Source organism: Oreochromis niloticus, linkage group LG6, assembly GCF_001858045.2.
Source record: "Oreochromis niloticus isolate F11D_XX linkage group LG6, O_niloticus_UMD_NMBU, whole genome shotgun sequence".
Classification (NCBI taxonomy): domain Eukaryota; kingdom Metazoa; phylum Chordata; class Actinopteri; order Cichliformes; family Cichlidae; genus Oreochromis; species Oreochromis niloticus.
In genome coordinates this window covers 8,036,787-8,058,789 of record NC_031971.2, presented here as the reverse complement: position 1 = coordinate 8,058,789, position 22,003 = coordinate 8,036,787, and the positions used below count along the sequence as shown (strand labels likewise).

Below are 22,003 nucleotides of genomic sequence, written 5' to 3'. Positions count from 1 at the left end.
TCACCCCACCCCAAGTGGCAAATGTGTGGGATGAGGCATGAAGGTATTCCACCGTCACTTTCGTTGTCCTGGGCAGGATTGTTAGTTGGAGGTACTTATGTACTTATAAATCCCATTAGGGATTGTAACATCCAGTGTTTTTATTGGATCGTATGTCCTCACTTACCACCTCTCCCACTCCCCAGGTTCTATCAACCCCCCTCCATACGCTGTCCCCCCCTCTCCTCATGGGGGGACAGCACAACGGAGCCAGCCCCACCCCACCCCTACTTCACAGCACAACTGATCAGGCGAGCTGACTTCTCACCTGATCAGTTGTGCTGTCTTCTGCCCCACCCCCAAACCCAACAAACCCCAGCCCAGCCCAGCCACACATCTCCATCACAGCTGATCAGGTGAGCATGCATATGTGTGTCAAATATATGAGAGTGTGTTTGGACACACCTTCTCATTTAACTGTTTTCTTTATTTTCATGACTATTTACATTGTAGATTGTCACTGACAGAATCAAAACTATGAATGAAATTATGGAATTGTGTAGTAAACAAAAAAGTGTGAAATAACTCAAAACATGTTTATATTATAGAGTCTTCAAAATAGTCACCCTTTGCTTTGATTACTGCTTTGCACACTCTTGGCATTCTCTCCATGAGCTTCATGAGGTCGTCACCTGAAATGGTTTTCCAACAGTCTTGAAGGAGTTCCCAGAGATGCTGAGCACTTGTTGGCCCTTTTGCCTTCACTCTGCGGTCCATCTCATCCCAAACCGTCTCGATTGGGTTTAGGTCAGGTGACTATGAAGGCCAGGCCATCTGGTGCAGCACTCCATCACTCTCCTTGTTGGTCACATAGTCCTTACACAGCCTGGAGGTGTGTTTGGGTTCATTGTGCTGTTGAAAAATGTATGATGATCCAACTAAACATGAACTGGTTCAGTGGGCCTTGAGTTTTGAATAAATCCCACAACAGTGTCACCAGCAAAGCACCTCCACACCATCACACCTCCTCTGCAATGCTGCACGGTGGGAATCATTCATGTAGAGACCATCCATTCACCTTTTCTGCTTCGCACAAAGATAAAGATCTCAAATTTGGGCTCATCAGACCAAAGCACAGATTTCCTCTGGTCTAATGTCCACTCCTTGTGTTTCTTGACCCAAACAAATCTCCTCTGCTTGTTGCTTTTCCTTAGTCTTGGTTTCTTAGCAGCTATTTGACCATAAAAGCCTGATTCACACAGTCTGCTCTGCACAGTTGATGTAGAGATGTGTCTGCTACTGGAACTCTGTGTGGCATTTATCTGGGCTCTAATCTGAGTGGATGTTAACTTGCGATTTCTGAGGCCTGTGATTCAGATGAATTTATCCTCAGCAGCAGAGGTGACTCTTGGTCTTCCTTTCCTTGGGCGTCCTCATGTCAGCCAGTTTTGTTGGAACACTTGATGGTTTTTGCACATTGAAAGTTTTAGCAGTTTTATAGACTGACCTTCAGTTCTTAAAGTAATGATGGACTGTTGTTTCTCTTTACTTAGCTGATCACTTCTTTCCATAATATGAATTCTAACAGTTGTCACATAGGACTGTCAGCTGGGTACCAACCTGACTGCTGCACAACACAAGTGATGGTCCCAACCTCATTAAGAAGGCAAGAAATTGCACAAGTGAACAAGGCACACCTGTGACGTGAAAACCACTTCAGGTGGCGACATCATGAAGCTCAGTGAGAGAAGGCCAAGGGTTTGCAGCGCTGTCAACAAAGCAAAGGGCGGCTACTTTCAGGAATCTAAAATATAAAACATGTTTAGAGTTTTTATCAATCTTTTCTTTGCTGCTTAATTCCATATATCTTGCTTCATATATTTGATGTCTTTAGTTTGCATCTATACTGTAGAAAGTAGTAAAAATAAAGACCTGCAGCTCTTTATTTTAGATTTTGTCTGAAACAAGAGATTGTTTTATCTCCGTCCTCTGACTGTCTTAGGATAAATTTCCCCGATTCGGATTGAATCGGCCGGCGACAGTGTGCTCAGATTGTTCTTGAATGTAGAGCTTGCAAGTATCTATTTAGCACTAAAAGGTTTTCGTCAGCTTAATTTAACTGACAGTACTTACCTGTAACTTGTGTTAGTGTCAGTTAGACAGTGATAAATAAAGAACAGTGATTTGAACTGATTACCCTTTAATGCTTTATAGCAGTTCAGTAACTTTCTGTTTGCACTTGCTTAATACAGCAGCAGTCTGGAAGAATCACACCCATCAGATTGACATGTGATAGCTACATGTTTGCTGACTGGTTTTTCCTCATGTCTGCAGGTATGTCCAGTACAGACAGTATTCCATACTTTATAACAGTTCTGTAACATTCTGTTTGCACTTCCTTAATAGTTATAAATGCCATTAGGGATTGTAACATCTACTGTTTTTATTGAGTCATATATGTCCTCACTTACCACCTCTCCCACCCCCCAGGTTCCATCAACCCCCCTCCATACGCTGTCCCCCCCTCTCCTCATGGGGGGACAGCACAACGGAGCCTGCCCCACCCGTCACCCCACCCCACCCCAAGTGGCAAATGTGTGGGATGAGGCATGAAGGTATTCCACCGTCACTTTCGTTATCCTGGGCAGGATTGTTAGTTGGAGGTACTTATGTACTTATAAATCCCATTAGGGGTTGTAACATCCAGTCTTTTTATTAGATCGCATGTCCTCACTTACCACCTCTCCCACTCCCCAGGTTCTATCAACCCCCCTCCATACGCTGTCCCCCCCTCTCCTCATGGGGGGGACAGCACAACGGAGCCAGCCCCACCCGTCACCCCACCCCTACTTCACAGCACAACTGATCAGGCGAGCTGACTTCTCACCTGATCAGTTGTGCTGTCTTCTGCCCCACCCACCAAACCCCAGCCCAGCCCAGCCACACATCTCCATCACAGCTGATCAGGTGAGAACTCAGCTCATACATCTTACATATTTCTCCAGATCTTTTTTTTTTCCTTATGTCTTTGAGAAGTTGTGTCAATACCAAAGAATATTTCCTAATAATATTTTAATTTTAAAGGGTTTTAATGGGCTTTATTTTAACATTGTACAATGAAATCAAACACCACAAGAGGTTTTCCCAGTTGTACTTTCGCTTCTCAAACCAATCTGGCTTATCTTCTTTAATAACAGCAAGGATCACTTATTGAATATTTTCTCTTTTCATTTTGGGTTACCCCTGGAGTTATTGGACCGTCATTTGTCTAAGAGAAAGACTGAAGTTATAGTAATTATATCATTATTTTTAAGGACATGTGCTTGTCTGTGATCCTGAGTTATACACTATAATGCTAAAGGTTTTCACTCACCCGTCCAAATCGTTGAATTTAGGTGTTCCTATCACCTGCATGGCTGTAACTGTGGCATCCTGTAGTTTCCAGGATGTCACCTGTCCAACAAGTCCTAATTGTGAAATGTCCTTGCTACTCAGTGTTCCACAGTCAACTGTTAGAGATGGTGTAACAAAGTTAAAGTGATTGTGTCCATGTTGCTGTCATTCCCACAGTGGTAGGCCACGTGACATCACAGAGTGCGGTCTATTTTCAGCCTGTATGAATCAGGACACAACACTAGTGTTATGTTAAACAACCTGTTGGGTTCCTGTACTGAAGTCAACACCATCAGAGCTTAACAACTGTTAGGCACTTGTCCTCCCATCATATGTGAAGAAGGTGCAGGGAAGACAAGTCTTGGTGTCTCTAAGACCATGAGTGAAAACGTCTCTTGACTGTGCAGTTGGCATACAAACCAAATCTGGAAGTGTTAGATGCAGTCATCTACCTGCTGCAGAGAGCTTACTCTCGATGGATGGAAGCTTTAACATTCCATTCGTACATTTTCAGATTTTTAATTTACAAATTTTCACTTGTAAAGCAGTTTTGTTTTTTTTTCTAAATTTACTTATTATATATAATGTATTTTTCTGCACAGTCAAAGAAGCAGTTCAGGACACATTTCACTGTGTGTCGTACTTGTATGACTCTGCATGTGACAAACTAAGAATCTTGAATCTTCACCCTTCTCGAGCTTCTCGAGTGATGTTGCTATCACTTGGTATGGCTATCTGTCAAGCGCTTACTCATAGGGGGTGATCTCATTGTTGGAGCTTTTTCTGTTTTCTCTGTATTATTGTAGAGTCTTTAACTTACAGTATAAAGCACCTTGAGGCAACTGTTGTTGTGATTTGGCGCAGTACAAGTGAATTGAACTGTCCTTACTCTCTGCAGGTGGTTGCACCAAGCGCTTCACAGAAACAAAGAACTACTAACAGATAAGAAACAACAAGAGGAAACAAACAAGGAGTTAGAGAGAAACCTCCGAGCGAAACAAGAAGAAATCCAAGCCAAGCTCCACAACATGGCAAAGGAAAAAGAGGGGCTGCAAGTCAAGTTTGACCAAGCGCTTCAAGAAAACACAAAACTACTAGCAGAGAAGAAAAATCAGGGGGCAACACATAATGAAATGCAGGGTAAATTCGAAGCGCTGGTCAGCAAAAATAACCACCTGCAAGGACTGTATAACAAAGTCTCGTTCAAAAATAGTGAAATGCAAGAAGAGAAGCGACAATAAAAATAAAGACATGCAGGCTACTGTTCAAGAACTGGAAAAAAGACATCAAAAGTTACTGGCCATCCATGACAGACCACAACAAACTGGCAACGACATGTGCGAGGAAAAGAAAGGTCAAGAAGAAAGATACACAGATCTGCAAGAAAAGTACAAAGAACTGCAAGAAAAATATGAAAAAAGCCAAGACAAAATTGAACTGGAGAAAAGCACTGAGAAACTTTTCCTTGACATTACAAACCTCACAGCACAGAACATCAAACTCCAAGAACTGCTTCAAAAAAAGAAGAAAAAGACTTTCAGGTTTTTCTGGAAGAAGGACTCTTCTTCAGCTGAGCCTGGTCAAGAGTAGCCCCATCTTAATCCAACAGGGGAAAATCATACAATAAATGTTACAAATAAATTCACTGTTCTTTATGGTCTTATTTAATGGTAAAATTGTTTACAAACAGTAGTAGTGGTTCTTAGGAAAAGCTGAATAACTTAAACTGAGCTTTCTTTAACAAGACTTCCTGTATTAAGATGAGTCGGCAGCTTTCAGTTGGATAACAGGGACCAGTTTAAAAATAACTCACCTTAATTGGAAAATGAAACATAAGTAACCTCTCACTTTAATCATTTGTCATCACTTTCTAGTAGAATGAATGTATTAGCTTTGATTAAACCTTTTAAATGTGTGACAAATGAAAAAAGTACAAAACGGCAGGGGTCAGTCGGAGCTGCGTATATCTTGCTGCTTCTAAAAGCCTCACACATATATGTGGAATAATAGTGGAATTCATTCACAATCATTCTGTAGAGCATGGATCTTTGAAACACAGACTTTCACATGCAGAAGAGAACAGAAATGATTAAGAAAACCCCAAACACACAAAAAGGAAGAATCGTTCAAAGCAGGCATACCTTAACTTAAAATCTAATACTGACACATCCAACACAATATCAGTCTACACATGTCCCTCAGGAAATTCACTATAATGTAATGAAATAAAACAAACTTGATTCTATTATAAGATGGAGGGATGTGTTGTTAGAATATTTTGGTTTTAGTGAAAGTTTAAACACATTTTCTTGGTTGTAGCTCATGATCCCCCTTTTTGGTTTTTAAATCATACTTTATGTCCCTTTTAGAGATAGCAGTCCATGTGTGTCTTTCCTTTACCCATTATTCAATAAAACGACAAAAACCTGCAAATGATTGATGACTGCCTATTCTCATTCTAATCGGATGAGCCCATGATGATGACTACTTAAACCCTGAGCCTTCCTTCCTCCAAAACAGACGAATTGTAAGTTTTCAAAAGAAAGAAAGAAAAGCCTTTCTTTATCTGTGACACTATAATTAGAACACATAACACGAGAGAATAGGATGCATGATGACTTTAACTACTTTATTACGTATCCGTAATATTTATTGACAGCTGTATACTTTCTTACCCTCTTTTGAACTGCTTGTTGACACAATTTTGTGGACTCATTGAACGTCCCCACACCAGACTCTCAGTACCTGCTTGACCTCATCAGACACAGACACTGGGGAGAGTCTGTGTTAATAGTGGATGTGTGAGTATCTTTAGCAGTACTTCTGTACAAATGATCAACTTTCAAATCTGTTTTAATCTCCATGATTTGGATGCCCACTGCTGCTCAGTGCTCATGTTTTTGTTGTTGCTTTTAGAGGTGAAGACTTTTCTGAAAACGTCCTTCAGGCCACAAATAAAGACTAAAACTACAACTGAAACTAACAGAAACTGAACTAAAATGAAACAAATAATTGTATTGTACAAATTTGAAATTACAAAATGAAAACAACTCTGGACCATACTCTGCATATTTTGCCTTTTATAATCGATTTCCATGCATGTTTACATAACTGCATAACTGATTTAACAAATCAGTACATTTTCTTAAAACACTCAAATTACACACTTTTTATTTATTATGCATATTATGTTATAGTCAGAGCGTGTATGTTGAGTTGATGGCTATGCATGTCAAAGTAGGTTTTTAAAGGCGACACGTTCATGTATGTTGTACGCGAACAGTGGGCGGGGCTACCTATAGTGTAGCCAATCCCTTGTGTTTATTTTTTCATGGGCGTGTCATACAGTCAGTGCCAAGCAAACGAAGCCAACCAGAGTAAACAACTAAGTTAGCCTATCAGCTAGCTAGCAACTTCTGGTATGCCTTCGTTTCTTAAGAGATTGTATTATATAATTCAGCTTCATCAACAGTTTAAACGTATAAAAGTATGAACATGTAGTCGTCACCTCACAGCTGTGTGGATTTATTAAAACCTCGTTTTCCCCTGTTAAGAATGTTAAATGTTGTATGTTCGATGTTTGGTTAGCATTTGCTAGCTGGCTCTGTTAACCAGCCTAACTTTCTATCATTGCTAATGGCTAAATGTTAGCCATTGAAGCCAAACACATAATAGGAGTTTATACGTTTTTGCTTTATTTGCCATTTTCATACTTTTTCTAGAAATGGCGTCGTTAACGGCGACAGAACCAGCGTTACACCCAGGTACAGCGCCAGCAGCAGAGTCCATAGTGCCTGCTTGTATGTTTGCACCGGACCGCGGGTGTGCCGAGGATCCGTCCGGCGGAGAGGGCTTTGAAGACGGCGAGGATACAAATGGAGAGCCCGCGGATCATTTAGACTTAAGTAGCAAGGTGGGCCTCATTGTTAATTGCGCGTTGAGTCGTTAAGTTTTAATACATTCCGACTGAGCAGATTGTTCATTGGTTTTCTATATTGTAACTGTGTGAGTGAGTGCCACGTAGTATGCCATAGTAACTTTACAGGTGCCTGAAAGTTGTACACAGGGCATTTAATGCTCGCTGTGCATCCCAGAGAAAGTGACACGTACAGTATTTTGCACGGCATATCTAACTGCATCCAGCTGGCAGCATACTAGACATGTAACATAACTACTGTATATGCAAACTTTGCAGTTCTTTTTGTATTGTTGAATGGAGCATCCTAAATAGTCAGACTGAACCAAAACAAAACACCAAAAAAACTTAATTGTGTAAAATAGTTTTTATAAAATGCTGACTACTTGTTGCGGTAGTGACTTGCTGTATGTGCACTCACAGAAGACTTGTTTAACTGTGTTTGCCCTGTCTGACCTTTGCAAATCATCAGCTGTTATCTCATTTACTGTCTCTACCTTTCAGCTTGTCCTTGTGAGTCCAACAGGGGAACAATATGATTCATTACTGAGACATTTGAGGGAGCGGATAGATGAGGGCTGCGGAGAGACAATCTATGTGGTTGGGATGGGCTCAGGTAAGAGTTAGCAACTTCCAGTGAAATTCAGTAATGTATAGATTTTAAAATAGGATAATGTGGCAAGAAAACACATGCACACACAAAAGGCAGGAAAAAAGGATGACAGTGTTTGAGCAATAAAGGAATACAGAATTAAAACTTAATATGCAGTGTGTGTGTGTTTTTTTTTTGTTTTGTTTTGTTTTTTTTTTTTAAATAAAAGTAATTTTTTTAAATTTAAAATAATCTATTAGCACTTGGAAACTGTGTTGTTATTGAATGAAAGGAAATATTTATTTAGGGCTCAAGATCTGAGATTATCTAAGGCAAGAAAGCTGTGTTTTCAGTCATCTGGTGTGTGTGTATGTTCAGGATATCCCGTAGGTGGCACCAAAGACTTTTAGCAGGCATACTGTTTTTAGACTAGGCTGAAATCTGTAAAGCAAAGGAAAAAAAATGTACAGCTATATCGTGTCAGTGCCTGACTTCTAAAAAAAATGTTAACTATTCAAAAACATAAATTCACACATGTGGCTGTGGGGTATAACACATATTGTTTCATAGCCATAGTAATTGTTAGGGGAAAGTAGTTTTATTAGTATATTTCAGTCACTGTTGTGTTGTAGCTGTGTCATCACTTCTGGGTCTCCCAAACAGCTAATCCCATTTGTTTGCTGTTCATTCTAAAGCTCTACACACAAACGCAGCAGGCCTTTTTGTGCTATTTTTTGACTGTTAAAGCAACTGTCTGACCCAGAGCACACATAAGAGCGTGTCACTTTATCCTCAGTCAGCACAGGCACTGTCAGTAGTGCAGTGGTACAGACAGAATATCAGCACCAATGGCTGTCTGACGAGTCAGACAAAAACTAACAGACTTTCTAATGTGACTGGCTGTTTTTTTTTTGTTTGTTTTTTTTTTCAGTCAATCACAGTGCATTTAGTGGAAGCGTTGTTGTTGTTATTTATGTGTGCCAGTTCTAGCTGTAAAGCAACTGGCAGCAACCAATGGATTAATACATTTCTTTACCCGTTAAGTGGATGAATACTGTGGGTTTCTTTAAAAATTTATAGTAATCTGCATATATACAGCCTTTAGAAAATAAAGTCTACAATCCACCTTCTCTCAAAGTTGTCTGAAGCTGACTGCTTGTGATTCGCTCATTTTGAAAATTGCTCTGGTCTCAGTAATTGAAATGTTCTCGTCTCTCTACACCTACTCCCATCTTTCTTTTAAAAACCACCTGTTTTTCCCTCTTTCTTCTTCTGTGTGGTATTTGTCCTCCCAGTCACCACCCTCTCATATTACATGTTACTAACATTCCTGTATTGTCCGGTTAGCAGTGAAGATGCCAATTTTCCAAGGGTGTGGCTTCACATTACTCCTGAAATTGCTTTTTCTAAAAACATCCATTAAATTGGTCCCTCACTGTCCTGCATCAGAGTGATGCCTTCCTTTCTCATACGCTTCGTTTAGATGGAGGTGATTATGGTCTGGATGAAAAGGACATGGAGGCGTCGGTAGCCACCGTGCGGTCGCTGTGTGAACAGATTGAGGCTGACTTAATCATGCTGAGAGAAAGGACAGACGCTGGAGGAAAGATTCGGGACTACCTCATCCGTCGACGTGTGGGCGAGCAGGATTTCCTAGAAGTCAGGTAAAAAATATGAGGAGAGGTTCTGGGGTATAGGCAAAAGAATCATTAGAAAATGTACCTGCATTGTTAACTTCTTAATGTGACTGTTGGGTTTGGCTATTATTGAATGCCAGGTTATATGAAAATATGAATCAAAAATATTCTGTTGCATAAATGAGTTTTGATGTATCACTGGGTTCAGAAAGCTACTGAAATGGCTGTTTGGCCAGCACTGCAGAAGAGGTTTATAGGCAGATTTAAAGCACAGGTTCCTGTGTAGTGATAGTTGTTTTCAGCAGGAAGAAGTATGCAATCAAACTAATGCACCTGTCTAACATTGCTCCCTTTTTTTTTTTTTTTTTAAAACGTGCAGAAACAGAATGTAAACCCAAAAACGGTGCATGCATCAAATGTAATCTTCTAAACCTTCTGCAGCCTTGCAGCTCGATTATCAGCTCACCACCAGCCCAGTGTTTCACAGTCAGCACTGGACAGTCACTGCAGCAGTTGTGTGAGCAGAGTTTTTCCTTTTGCAGCGTCCACAGAGGCTTACTTTGTGCATTATCTTTCACCCTACCTTAGCACAGATAACCCTTGTGTCAGAATCACGTACTTGTCTGTGTCTCAGAGCAAGGCAGCAAAGAGGAGTCATTTTTTGATGGCAGTCACTTTCTTCTGAACCTTCATAAAAGAGTTGTGTACTGTTGCATTAGACAGAACCAAGAACCAAAGGCCCAGCTGTGAGAATGCTGTGATGGTCTTTTATAGCCTTGCTCATGCAAGTTAACCCAATTTGAAAATGAATTGCACGCTGCACCTGTTTTATGCTGTACTTCGTATTGTTGATGTCTGCATCAATATTGTATAGCTTGGTCCCGTTTGTCCCTGTTTATACAACAGCAATAAACCAGAATACAAATACGCTGGCCTGTTTGTGACAGGTGATGATTTATTATAGCACAGGCCCTTTTTGTACCTGATGTTGCTGCTGGGAGTATTTATTCACTTTTGGCATGTCTTTTCTTATTGTGCGTAATTTGGGTTTCATTTATGTTGGATTGAATTTAGAAAGTTGAAAATTATCTCGTCCTGAATTTGACTTAATTTACCCTTTATTTATTTTGTAGGTTGAGCCGAGGATACTTGTTTACTTCCAGTTTGTTATAATCAAATGCACAAGAACAGAAATGGACAACATCATTAGTGAAAAAGAAAAAAATATATAGATATAGGTCTTTAAAGCTTGAGCTGGATTTCTTTTTAGGCTCAATAAAATACCCGGCAGTCTCCATCAGTTTTATTTTTAGAAATGAAGATTGAGAACTGTCATAGACTCAATGGGAGGGTTTAGAGGTGGTAGAAAGATTTGTAATGACTTGGCTGTAAAATTGCCCAAAGTGTTGGTGAGGGAGTCCACAAAGTCAGCCGCACGCCAGGCAGATCAGCTGAACTCAGTGCCAGGCCATGGAAGGCTCAGCTGACTGGCTCTCTCATATAGGGCTCACTATTTTAAGCTCCTTTAGCCTCCACCACTATAAAGGGTCCTGACTGAAGTAGCAGCTCTGCATTCCCCTCTACTGAAACTTGTGTTATTCACTCTTTTTCTGTTATCTTTTCTCCAGAGTGGCTGTTGTTGGAAATGTAGACGCTGGGAAGAGCACCCTGCTGGGAGTGTTAACCCATGGTGAGCTGGATAATGGCAGAGGTTTCGCTCGTCAGAAGCTCTTCAGGCACAAACATGAGATGGAGAGTGGGAGGACCAGCAGTGTGGGCAACGATATCCTGGGCTTTGATCAGGAAGGACAGGTGAGCTACTGTCAGTTGTGAATGGGCAAAATCACTGGAGAAATTCATTTCTGTAGTGACTTTTCCTTATTTTTTATATTTATTTAAAAGTTTTTGAGTACCAAATATCAAAAAAACAGTGCTCAGTGAAAGACACTATTCAGATGGTAATTTTTCTTGTTAGCTTTATGGATTTATGTGAAATTATAATTGCGAAAGGTTTGATCACATTTAGTTAACAGCATATATTTTTCTTGCAGGAACATTTAAGCTTCCTTACAAAGTTTCATTCTACTGTTTTTTCTCACATCCATTATAAGTAAGTTTTCTTTTCCGTCTGCTCGCTTCTTTAGGTGGTAAACAAGCCAGACAGCCATGGCGGGGGTTTAGACTGGACCAAGATCTGTGAGAAATCCTCCAAAGTCATCACCTTTATTGACTTAGCTGGGCACGAGAAGTACCTGAAGACCACAGTCTTTGGCATGACGGGACACCTGCCTGATTTCTGCATGCTCATGGTGAGAGAGAATGAAAGTTTATATTTAACTATTTCCTGGCAAATCCTTTGTTACTTTTTTCCCCTTTTTCTGGCCTCACATATTTAACCACTCATCTCTGTGTTTCTTGTCTCTCCATTTAGGTTGGCAGCAATGCTGGCATTGTTGGCATGACCAAAGAGCACCTGGGTCTAGCGCTGGCCCTAAACGTACCTGTGTTTGTTGTGGTTACCAAGATAGACATGTGCCCAGCTAACATCCTGCAAGGTAAAGACACTTTCTCCAGCACAGCTGTATAACTGCTCTGTTCTACATCTTTAGGTCCCAGTTTCTTAACTTCATGCTCAGAGTGAGAGGTTTTGCAAATTCAGCATAATCTCCATTCCCACAGCAATGTTTACAGCAACACAGCCATACCAAAGACCACCATTGTGGTGTTAAAGGCAGTAAATACTTTCATGCTATACACTTCATGGCTCTGCTTTAATGATGTTAAGGTAGGAAACTGGGCTCGAACTCTTAAAAAGCCTCTTTGGGAAGAAAATGAATAATATAAAGTAAATCGCTAGAAGGCTTTTAAAGTGAAGCAAACTGAGAAGTTTACAAAAACAATAAACCACTGGAAGAGCAAATAAAGGAAGTGATGGTAATTAAGAAATAATAAAACATGATTAAATATGCTTTTAAAGCAAAAGTAAGGAGTCTTTTTTCCACTTAAAGCTTACTACTTTCTCCAGTTTCCATCTCTTTAAATATGTCATTTATTTTCACTCTCAAGTTGTGTTGTTCAGATTTTGTCATGAGTGTTGTTTTTGTGTTTGAGAAACTCAGATTTACTTGTTTGTCTGCAGAGACACTAAAATTATTACAGAGGTTATTAAAGTCACCAGGCTGCAGGAAAATCCCGGTGTTGGTGCAGAACAAGGACGACGTCATTGTCACAGCCTCTAACTTCAGCTCTGAGAGGTAAGACCAAAGAACAGGTGGGACGATGAGCGTGACTCTGCAGAGAAATAATAACAGAGTGGATGACAGTTGATTGACAGCATACTCATACAGTTAGAAATAATGTTTGATCCTTAAAATGTTCCTGCAGAATTAGGATTTTTGAAAAAAATGTCAAACACATTCAGTGGAAGTAAGTAAAAAAAAAACACTTACGGAGAACAGGATATCATATGTGCACTCTCCAATATGCCAAATAAAACTGACTATATCAGCTTGACCCTTAATTTTACTTAATCATACGGTTTCCTGCCAAAAATAAAAGCGTATACATTTTGTCTGTGGGGGCATTGCTGGATGAGTCCTCTTCAGCATTATAACTGTAACTCATATTATCCCAGTGCTTTCACACATAGCTTTGTTCACATGGGTCATCTTGATTCTGTTTTCAAATCGGAACCAATCAGAACACTGGTTTCTGTTTTTTGATTGACCTCTGGTGTGTGTGTGTGTGTGTGTGTATTTATACCAACGCCTGGGTGGTGCATTTTTATTTTAGGTTTATAAGTCAGGTGGGTATGCTGTTAAACAGCTTTCCCTTGCCTCTTTAATTTTTTCCTAAGATTTAATGTGAGGTCTTGTGTCTCTTTGTGTAAATATTCATGTGCTGGTTTATCAGTCCCTTTAAGGAATCTGCCATCCAGCCCAGTGGGAGGTCAGATGGGTTGTTCAAATAGCAGCATCCCTGAGGCGGGAGGCTTTAAAGTCTTGCTTAAGCCCATTTAGGCAAAGTAGATGCTTCCCGACTCTGACTTGAAGTTCCATGTTGTAATTATGTATAAGCCTTTGACGCTAAATGTTTTGCTTTGTAATTGCAACGTTGGTTAAAGAGAATAGAGGATAGTTTTTTGATCATCTCTCTTCTTTTCTCTCTCCTTCTCTCCAGGATGTGTCCAATATTCCAGATCTCAAATGTGACGGGGGAGAACATGGACTTGCTGAAGATGTTCTTGAACCTCCTTTCCTCTCGGACCACCTTTAGCAATGATGAGCCTGCAGAGTTCCAAATAGACGACACATACTCCGTACCTGTAAGAAATAGATCACACACTCAATTATACAGTCATGGATGTTCATTTCTGTACAGTTAGTGTTTAAGTGCATGAAAAAGTTTGCTAACAAGGGCAACTAGATCAAAGACATTGTAGATAGAAGTAGATTTATTAATGATCTATATCAGTACAGTGCCTTTTTCTAGGGTTAAAAACTCAAATATGCAATAACAAATTTGAAACCGAAAAGTGTGGACAAAGTTGTTGTTAATGGTGATTTAATGGTAGTCTTATTTTGAACATGATGTGGCTGTGATAGTTGCTTCTAGGAGTCTTACATTTTTTGAGTGCCAGTGGGAGATCTTATCAGAAAGAGTGTATCATTGAGGCATGTAGAAGGGCCAAAGCTGGGAGCAAAAAGAGTTGGATTTCTTCCTGTAGTTCCTGCATGTTTGTATGAGTCCTCAGCCCCAATGTTAAGAGCCACGCCCTGCATCGCCCTGTTTAGTTTCTTTCTGATCAAGCTTTTATTTGCATTTTATTCTTCAGTCCCACCTTTTCAGCCCTGATGTGTTTCTACTCTGTACACTCTTTTTTTTACTTTCTTCTCTTTCCCCTCAACTCTCCCGAGCCAGAAGGCTGCTCCTCCCTGACCCTAGTTCTGCCAAAGGTCACTTCTGTTAAAATGGAGTTCTCCTTCCCACTGTTGCCAAGCGTTTGCTCATAGGAAGCAATTAGATTGCTGAGGTTTTTTTTTCTTTAATGCATAATTTAGACTTCTGCGTTGAATGTTGTTAATTACTTGTGGTCATCTCCTACAGTAGCTTGCAAAAGTATTCGGCCCCCTTGAACTTTTCCACATTTTGTCACATTACAGCCACAAATATGAATCAATTTTATTGGAATTCCACGTGAAAGACCAATACAAAGTGGTGTACACGTGAGAAGTGGAATGAAAATCAAAGTGGGGTGTGCGTAATTATTCAGCCCCCTGAGTCAATACTTTGTAGAACCACCTTTTGCTGCAATTACAGCTGCCAGTCTTTTAGGGTATGTCTCTACCAGCTTTGCACATCTAGAGACTGAAATCCTTGCCCATTCTTCTTTGCAAAACAGCTCCAGCTCAGTCAGATTAGATGGACAGCGTTTTCAGTTTCAGTGTGGCACAGTAGCAGTCAATTTGATAAATATACAGACTGGTGAAGGTTTGATAGTAAATAATGTTCTGTTCTTCTGTGCTTTCTAGAGAACATTTGTAATACATAGATTTCAGAGTCATATGACAGACATGTTTGTAATAAAGCAGCACGTCTCTGAGTATACTGCACTCCACATTAGCCGCCCCCAACCTCCAAGACTTCACACAGTCCTAGTATCTAACAGAAGAGTCCAAAACTATCAGTTCTCTTTCATCTGCCTCTCATAGACCTGAAGTGCCACAGTGAAAGAGATTGCTGAAATCTGTGCTCAGACTGTAATACTACGCTGCATGCTGATTACTCACTCCCTCATCATGTACAAGTGTTTTAAAACCTTTAATTTGTGCTGTTCTTGTTAGATTGAGTTGGTCATCAGTGAAATAACTGCATCTTACTCATAAATTTGCTTATTGTTTTGCATAAATGTGTGCAAAACATTCCACTAATTGTTCCCACTTATTAAATCCGGTGCTTAATGAATAAGTTTAGGCCTGAAGGGAGGAAATAGCAGCTCTGCTATTGAAGGTTACTACTAGTGCAAACTCTCATGTGTCTTTCAGCCGCAGTAACATGTCATAACCCTGCGTGTGTTTGTGTGTCTGCGCCTGCATGTGCCTGTCACAGCAGTCACACCGACACTGGTTTGATCTGCACAGCAAGACTCACTGCCCTGAACAGCAGGGCTCACTATAAGAACAGGAACAAGGACATTCTGCACATTTTCACACCACTTTTACAGTAAAGCAGGCAGTTGACATATTGGTGAAAACAGAGTGCACTGATTAGTACTGTATATGAATCTGAAGAGATCATCTTGGATGCAGTAAAACTGAAGTTCCTGTTTCTATTTACTCTGATGTAAGAGATTTGGTTATAGATAACAAGAGCACCAAAGGAAAAGAAGCACCTGAGATCGACTGTGACCTTATTTTGACTTTTACGTGTCGTTTGCAGGGTGTGGGCACAGTAGTTTCAGGCACTACGTTACGTGGATTGATACGACTCAATGACACGCTCCTCTTAGGCCCAGACCCCCTTGGCATTTTCATCCCCATCGCAGTTAAATCCATCCACCGCAAGAGGATGCCCGTCAGAGAGGTTCGCGGTGGACAGACCGCGTCCTTCGCCCTCAAAAAGGTCTGTGTGGAAACAATTTAGTTGAACCACAGCCATCATGACATATTTGAATTCTTTTTACATATCAGTGCAAAAGACAGCATAAAAATAGCTCAAAGATGAGTTGGCAAGAAGTTTTGAAAACTTCTCAAAAGGATAATTATTCAGAAACTTTGAGATGTTATATGCATATGAATTAGTTTCCTAACTTTAGAATCAGTTTTGTAATACATGCAAATCCCAAAGAGTGAAAGCAGGTAGTGTTCTGGCTCTAATTCAGTTTTGTCTTAACCAATCCCCCAGCTTCATTTCTTTTTCCTTTGTTCCTGCTGCTTTTTTCCCCCCTCCTGTCTTCTCAGATCAAACGATCATCTATAAGGAAAGGAATGGTGATGGTTTCCCCCAAGCTGATCCCACAGGCCACCTGGGAATTTGAAGCTGAGATTTTGGTGCTTCACCATCCGACCACGATATCCCCGAGATACCAGGCCATGGGTTAGTAAATACAGACACTCACAAGTTTAAATAGCACCGATGGGCATCTGTGTGTCTTAAACTCCCTTTTCTAAAAGGGGCAAATCGGTAACTGTGCCACTCTCCCTCTATATCATTAGTCCACTGTGGCAGCATTAGGCAGACAGCCACAATCCTGTCAATGAACAAAGACTGTCTGAGGACTGGGGACAAAGCCACGGTCCACTTTCGCTTCATCAAGACCCCCGAATACCTGCACTGTGACCAGAAGCTAGTGTTCAGGGAAGGACGTACCAAAGCTGTAGGCACCATTACAAAGGTACTGGGGCTTGTGCTTACCTCTCTGGTTCAGTGTAAACTCTTTAATTATCCTGTAATTAATATTATGTGAACACTGGTGTAACAAACACAAGGTTGTATTTGCAATTTCAGCTTCTCCACTCAGTGAACACCCAGGCAGCTAAGGCCCAGCAGTCCAAATCTCTGGCCAGCAAAAAGAGTTCTAAAGAGGGCACAACCGCTAATGAGGACAGTGGATCAGCAGCACGGCCACCCAGTCCTACCACAGCGCAGCTACCGGTGAGTAAAACAGTGCTTGGGGAATCCTTATGAGTGCATGTTTTACAAAAAACATAAGAAGTGACAAATTTCAGCGGGTTTTTTTTTGTGTGTGTGTGTCAAACAGTTAATTTTCCGGTGCTGAACTTTTGTTTTCCTTTCTGGGCACTAACACTGTCTTTATGCACTTATGACATTTGTCCTTGTGGTCGATCCTGTAATCCACCCTCTGAACACTGAGATTTTGTTTTATCTGGAGCAGCAGAAATTCTGTTTTGGGTGCTTGCTTGAATTTTTCAGCCACAGGCTTCCTGTTGGTCACAGTGATTGTTACTGACTCCCTCTCTGTGGCTGTAGTTACTCCACCCTTCAGTTCTTGCCAACCAATTACTGTTGGTTGACTCAAAAGTTATCACTGCTAGTGGATTAGTGTGGTAATGTCAACACAGACATTAGATTTTCTATTATAGTCAACCTCGTGTTTGAAGACATCTTCTCTCTACTCTTCACAGTGCTTAAATCTGCTACTTAATGTCTACAACTTTCACATTATTGTTCCAAATTACTTTGACTTTCAATCATTTTATTGCCAACTTGCTCTCCTACACTGCCCATCACCCTGCCTTCATCGTCACATGTACCTACACTCACCCCCTCCTCTGCCCTCTGATCCTCACCCCTCCTCACTGCTGTCTTCGCTCTGCATTCCCGATCCTTCAGTTTTAACACTTTACTCTCTCGCTGTTATCTCTCTCTCTCTCTCCTCCCTCCCTGTCTTGGCATGCTGCGTCAGACAGTGGCAGAGGAGGAGGCTCTGTGTCACGATGGCAACAAAGAAAACAAGGTAAAGTTCCTGCAGACTGTGGGAGTGATGATGGCGTCTCCTTAAGTTTGGTTGTTCTGTTGTCCCCCCCCCCTCCCAGGTTCTAAGCAGATAGGTTTTTTTTTTTTGGCATGCATACTCTGCTTTAGTGCAGTTCTGCTTTATATTCACAAAATTTACTCGGTCACACCAGGAAGCTGCTGTACTGCAAGTAGCAAGTGTTTACTTACTGAACTGGACCCAAGTGGGATTAAAAGCTGTGGAGGTGCTAGAGGAAGAAAAATGAGCTTTTTCCCTAATTGTTCTTCTATTTTTAACTACACTCATTCTGAATTCTCCCCGGTGAATGTACCAATTAGAAAAACACGACTTGTTTCTGTTAGCTTTTTAAATATTACTTATAATTTTATTTTGTCAGACAGAACATTTGTGCAGTTACAGGGTTTCCTGTGACCCCGTCTAAAATGAAGTAATTGCACTTGTGTTAAATTAAACAAAAAAAGGGAAAAAAGGGCCTGCATTTGTAAGGTGTTTACCTCATCCACTAAAATATCCTGGGCTAAACTCTGAACTGTTCACTTTCCTTTTTCTTTTTGTTTGTTCCCCTCAGAGAACCTCTAACCTCGTATTTACCTTCTTAACCTTTTTAAAGGAGTTCCTGTTGCTCTTAAGTGCATCAACTGTTTTGGATCAACAAGCTTTACCTGCCGCCTGTGCTTTATTTCAAACCTGATTTCACCTAACAGCTGGCTCACAGTGCTGTCTGTCTGTCCACAGCTCAAGTCAGGAGGCGGGGGACGCAGGAGAGGTGGTCAGAGACATCGAGGGAAAGGCGTGAACGCCACGACGCACTCTACAGCAGTGCCCGCAGGAGCAGCGGGCACAGCCTAAAAGCACAAGCATAGGTTTCTTCACAGCCTGTCATCATCATCATCCTCTCTTCACGGAGAGGAGGGAGAGTGACTGTGTGGGCCTCTTGCAGGTGTGCAAACACTGGCCACGTTTCTTTCATGTAAAAACAAATAAATAATTAGTGAACAGTTTGAGTCAAGAGAGTGACATATTTATCAAAAATGATAGATTTTTTTTCTTGTTTGCTGATGAAGGTGATAGTTCTTTTTTTAATTAGTTTTTCCAGGAGGTGTTTATCTCGTTTGTTTTTTCCCAGCTTCTAGCAGATGGATCAGTCACTCTCTCTGCTCTCTCTCCTGCCTCTGTTTTTTGTTTCCCCCCATCGGTCAGCCTGCTTTTTCCTTATTCTACATTTCCTTGTGTTCTGTCATTAATGGGACTTTCAGAAGGCACCAGACTTGGAGTCTGCTAACATTGGTCAGTGAAGGAGGATGTGTTCAGTAGTTGAAAATTGTTTTAAGCTCCTGCTTACTGAAGCCAGCAGTATAAATGTGTATTTGGGATCCATTGAGCTGAAAGGGATTTGATAGTAAGCGGTCGGCTGTAGCTGCTGCTGTGTTAGTTTAAGCTGACCACTGGTTTTGGGGTTCGGCTACAAACTGTTCTCTGGAAACCTACTGATGATGTAAACTCTGTGGTTGTGTTACCCTGAGACTAGTTATGAATGCATCACTTATAATGAAACATCGGCTTGTACACAAAGTGCTCATGTAGCCGATGTTTAAACCTTCATTGACTTTTTCTAAGAGTCCGTGTTTCAGTTTTTCTAGTTTTTCATGAAGCCAAAAGAGAGAATTTCTGAATCATCCTTTTTTAACGTTGGTGTGTTGAGTGGCCAAGTGGCGTTTGTCATGGTGTAACATACTTCAAGTGCTTTTTGAACTTAAAAAGCAAAGCAGGCAGAGGACCTTTAGCACAGTTCCACTTTGATCCAGTATATTAAATGAAAAATCCAAAAGCTGATAAGTCTTGTGCACAAAAACATCCATCAGGTATTTTACTAATTTAATTAAAAAAACAAACTCTAATGATGTCAAAGCCTACACAGAACATGTTTCAGTAACTGAAGTTTTGCTGCACATTTTGTGTTTGTTCTTCATTTAATTGAGAATTTTCATATGAAGTCCAAATCAGGTGCAAAGCTTCACAAGCAAACGTGGACAATCACCAGAGTTGAGATATTTTGTGGTACACGTGTGCAGTTATATGATGCAAGTCATGTTGCATCCTGCCTTAACCTGACGTGTACCCCTAATGACATCAAGCTAAAGTAAACATCAGTAAACTACACCCTTTTTTGCCACAGATGTTTTCCACTGGTTTTTTATAAAAGTGGTTTCTCTACCAGTTGTCTTTATATTGGGAAGGTGACCGTGTTAGCAGTTGTCACAGTTTTGCAGCCCTCTGTTTCTTCTTTGGGGGGCACAGATCTCCCCTCACATTCGTTTTAACTTGATGTTGATCAGTCTGGTCCGACAGTCCTTGAACTACCAGCTTTATACGTCTCATAAGCACAATGAACTAAGACAGCATTACTCCCCTTCTCCCCCTTTAGATTTTACCAACAGTGCGTCGATGTTTATCTGAAGAGACTGTTTGTGTGTACATTTGTTACATTTTTGGACAGTGACACATTTTTGTTAGAGTTGTGGTTACGCTTTGTTTCAACACCATGACTGCAGCTGTCTTCATAGGTCTTTCTGCTTTCATATCTGATTCAGGTGATTGATTTAGACACTCCAGAATATTGTACCTTTTTACCTTTAAATGCAGGTTATGTGTTCAGCCAAAGTTCTCTTTGTAAAAAAAGAATCACCTTAGTAACATTTAAATCTGGATCACCAAACTAAAGAAGTTGTAAAGGTGTAAATCATCTGTTGACATCCAGGCAGATGTTCCTACAATAGATTTATTTTGTTCTTTTCAACCACATGTTGTGCCATCTACATCAGATGCCATACTTAAAATCATCTCCAGATCTTCGACAGGCTGCATTAATGAAAACGACAGGCCATGAGTGAATTGTTCAGTCACATTTCAACCTTTGAAGTTAAAGGTGAGAGCCTTCATGTTGTTAACGTCTTAACTGTTGCGGTGGCGCGTGGAGGCCGAACGGTGGGAGAAGTGTCACTGTCCAAAAATCTGTATGTGAGACGCAAGTTGTACATGCCATTTAAATTAAGTGGTGCCAGTTTGTGTTCTAAATCCTTTTAAATAAAGATGTTATTTTAAAAAATGTGTTTTAATATTGAATCATTTAAAAATAATGCCTTCAAGAACAAGTTTAGGAGGACTCTTTGGTGAAATTCAGAATTATACTTTATACTTTGGAAGCTCAGAGGTGCTCCGTCCAGAGTGTACCTTGCCTGTTACCTTTACCTGACAGGCTCCAGCCCCCCCGTGACCCTGAGCTGGAGAAGCGGCTGGATTTTTGGCTTCTCTTACACAACCGTAAAGTTTTGTGATGATTTTGGTTAAAAATCTTACTCTGCTGACCAAACGGATAAAAACCTCAGGGGATGAACCAGTGCTGTATCTACACACAGTGTCTTATCTTTTGGACACTGTTACTAACAGCCTGTCACAAAAACAATTTATCTAATTTCTTTAGTCGAATTGACATAAATTGCCAAATTGTTGTTTTACATCAACAGGGTGATTCCCAAACAGCCGTTAGCTGAAAATTTGGCACATCTCACCATGCCAGTCGGTGTGGCTTCCTTCGGACTACATCGCTGTAATGCCATTAAGAAGAATTTGAATATCCATTCAAGTTTGTTTTCACCAATGTTTGTGTTTATGTCAGCAAGAATAAGATTGAAAAATGCAGCATAATATACCTGCTGTTCGGGTCAAACATGGTCAGTGGAAGAATATAAAATAAACATTGTGAAATAGGAAACAGACACTGGTGGTGGGTGTATTGTTCTACTATTCTTCTGTTTACAGTTTTAGAATATTTTAGTGTTTTATGGCAGTCTGAATTTGGGACATTTGTATTTTCATTTGTTGATTATGCTTAGTGCTTATACACATCTGTAGCAGGAATGACCCACGCTCGGCGGTGTGACTGCAAAGGTTTTTTTACAGTGTGCCTTTCAGTGTTGCGTTATCGTCAG

General features: G+C 40.6%; 1 protein-coding gene and 1 long non-coding RNA gene across 4 annotated transcripts; both read left to right on the top strand.

The window, feature by feature from the left end:
* Nucleotides 1–3: 3 nt before the first annotated feature.
* On the top strand, nucleotides 4–5,867 carry LOC109202562 (uncharacterized). Its single transcript, XR_002062487.2, has 6 exons — nucleotides 4–91; nucleotides 186–395; nucleotides 2,232–2,313; nucleotides 2,470–2,642; nucleotides 2,737–2,946; nucleotides 4,271–5,867. It is a non-coding gene; the product is annotated as an uncharacterized LOC109202562 (long non-coding RNA).
* Nucleotides 5,868–6,675: 808 nt separating this feature from the next.
* gtpbp1l (GTP binding protein 1, like) lies at nucleotides 6,676–20,962 on the top strand. 3 transcript variants are annotated; one of them, XM_025908113.1, is made up of 15 exons: nucleotides 6,676–6,791; nucleotides 7,095–7,285; nucleotides 7,793–7,904; nucleotides 9,364–9,544; nucleotides 11,146–11,329; nucleotides 11,662–11,826; nucleotides 11,949–12,072; nucleotides 12,657–12,771; nucleotides 13,697–13,841; nucleotides 15,956–16,138; nucleotides 16,477–16,612; nucleotides 16,732–16,910; nucleotides 17,024–17,170; nucleotides 17,943–17,993; nucleotides 18,750–20,962. In XM_025908113.1, exons 2-15 carry the CDS (start codon nucleotides 7,097–7,099, stop codon nucleotides 18,861–18,863), a joined length of 2,025 nt encoding a protein of 674 aa, XP_025763898.1. In that variant the 5' UTR covers nucleotides 6,676–6,791; nucleotides 7,095–7,096; the 3' UTR covers nucleotides 18,864–20,962. The 3 variants fall into 3 exon arrangements, with proteins under 3 accessions (XP_025763898.1, XP_003456617.1, XP_025763899.1); XM_025908114.1 differs by having other exon boundaries at nucleotides 6,778–6,859; XM_003456569.4 differs by lacking the exon at nucleotides 17,943–17,993.
* Nucleotides 20,963–22,003: the final 1,041 nt, after the last annotated feature.

Excerpts from the sequence above, each read along its gene's own strand:
- gtpbp1l (XM_025908113.1), top strand. The coding sequence starts at position 7,097 with ATGGCGTCGTTAACGGCGACAGAACCAGCGTTACACCCAGGTACAGCG. Across the intron at positions 12,772-13,696 it reads TCTAACTTCAGCTCTGAGAG|GATGTGTCCAATATTCCAGA; the intron begins GTAAGACCAAAG and ends CCTTCTCTCCAG. Across the intron at positions 16,911-17,023 it reads CTGTAGGCACCATTACAAAG|CTTCTCCACTCAGTGAACAC; the intron begins GTACTGGGGCTT and ends TTGCAATTTCAG.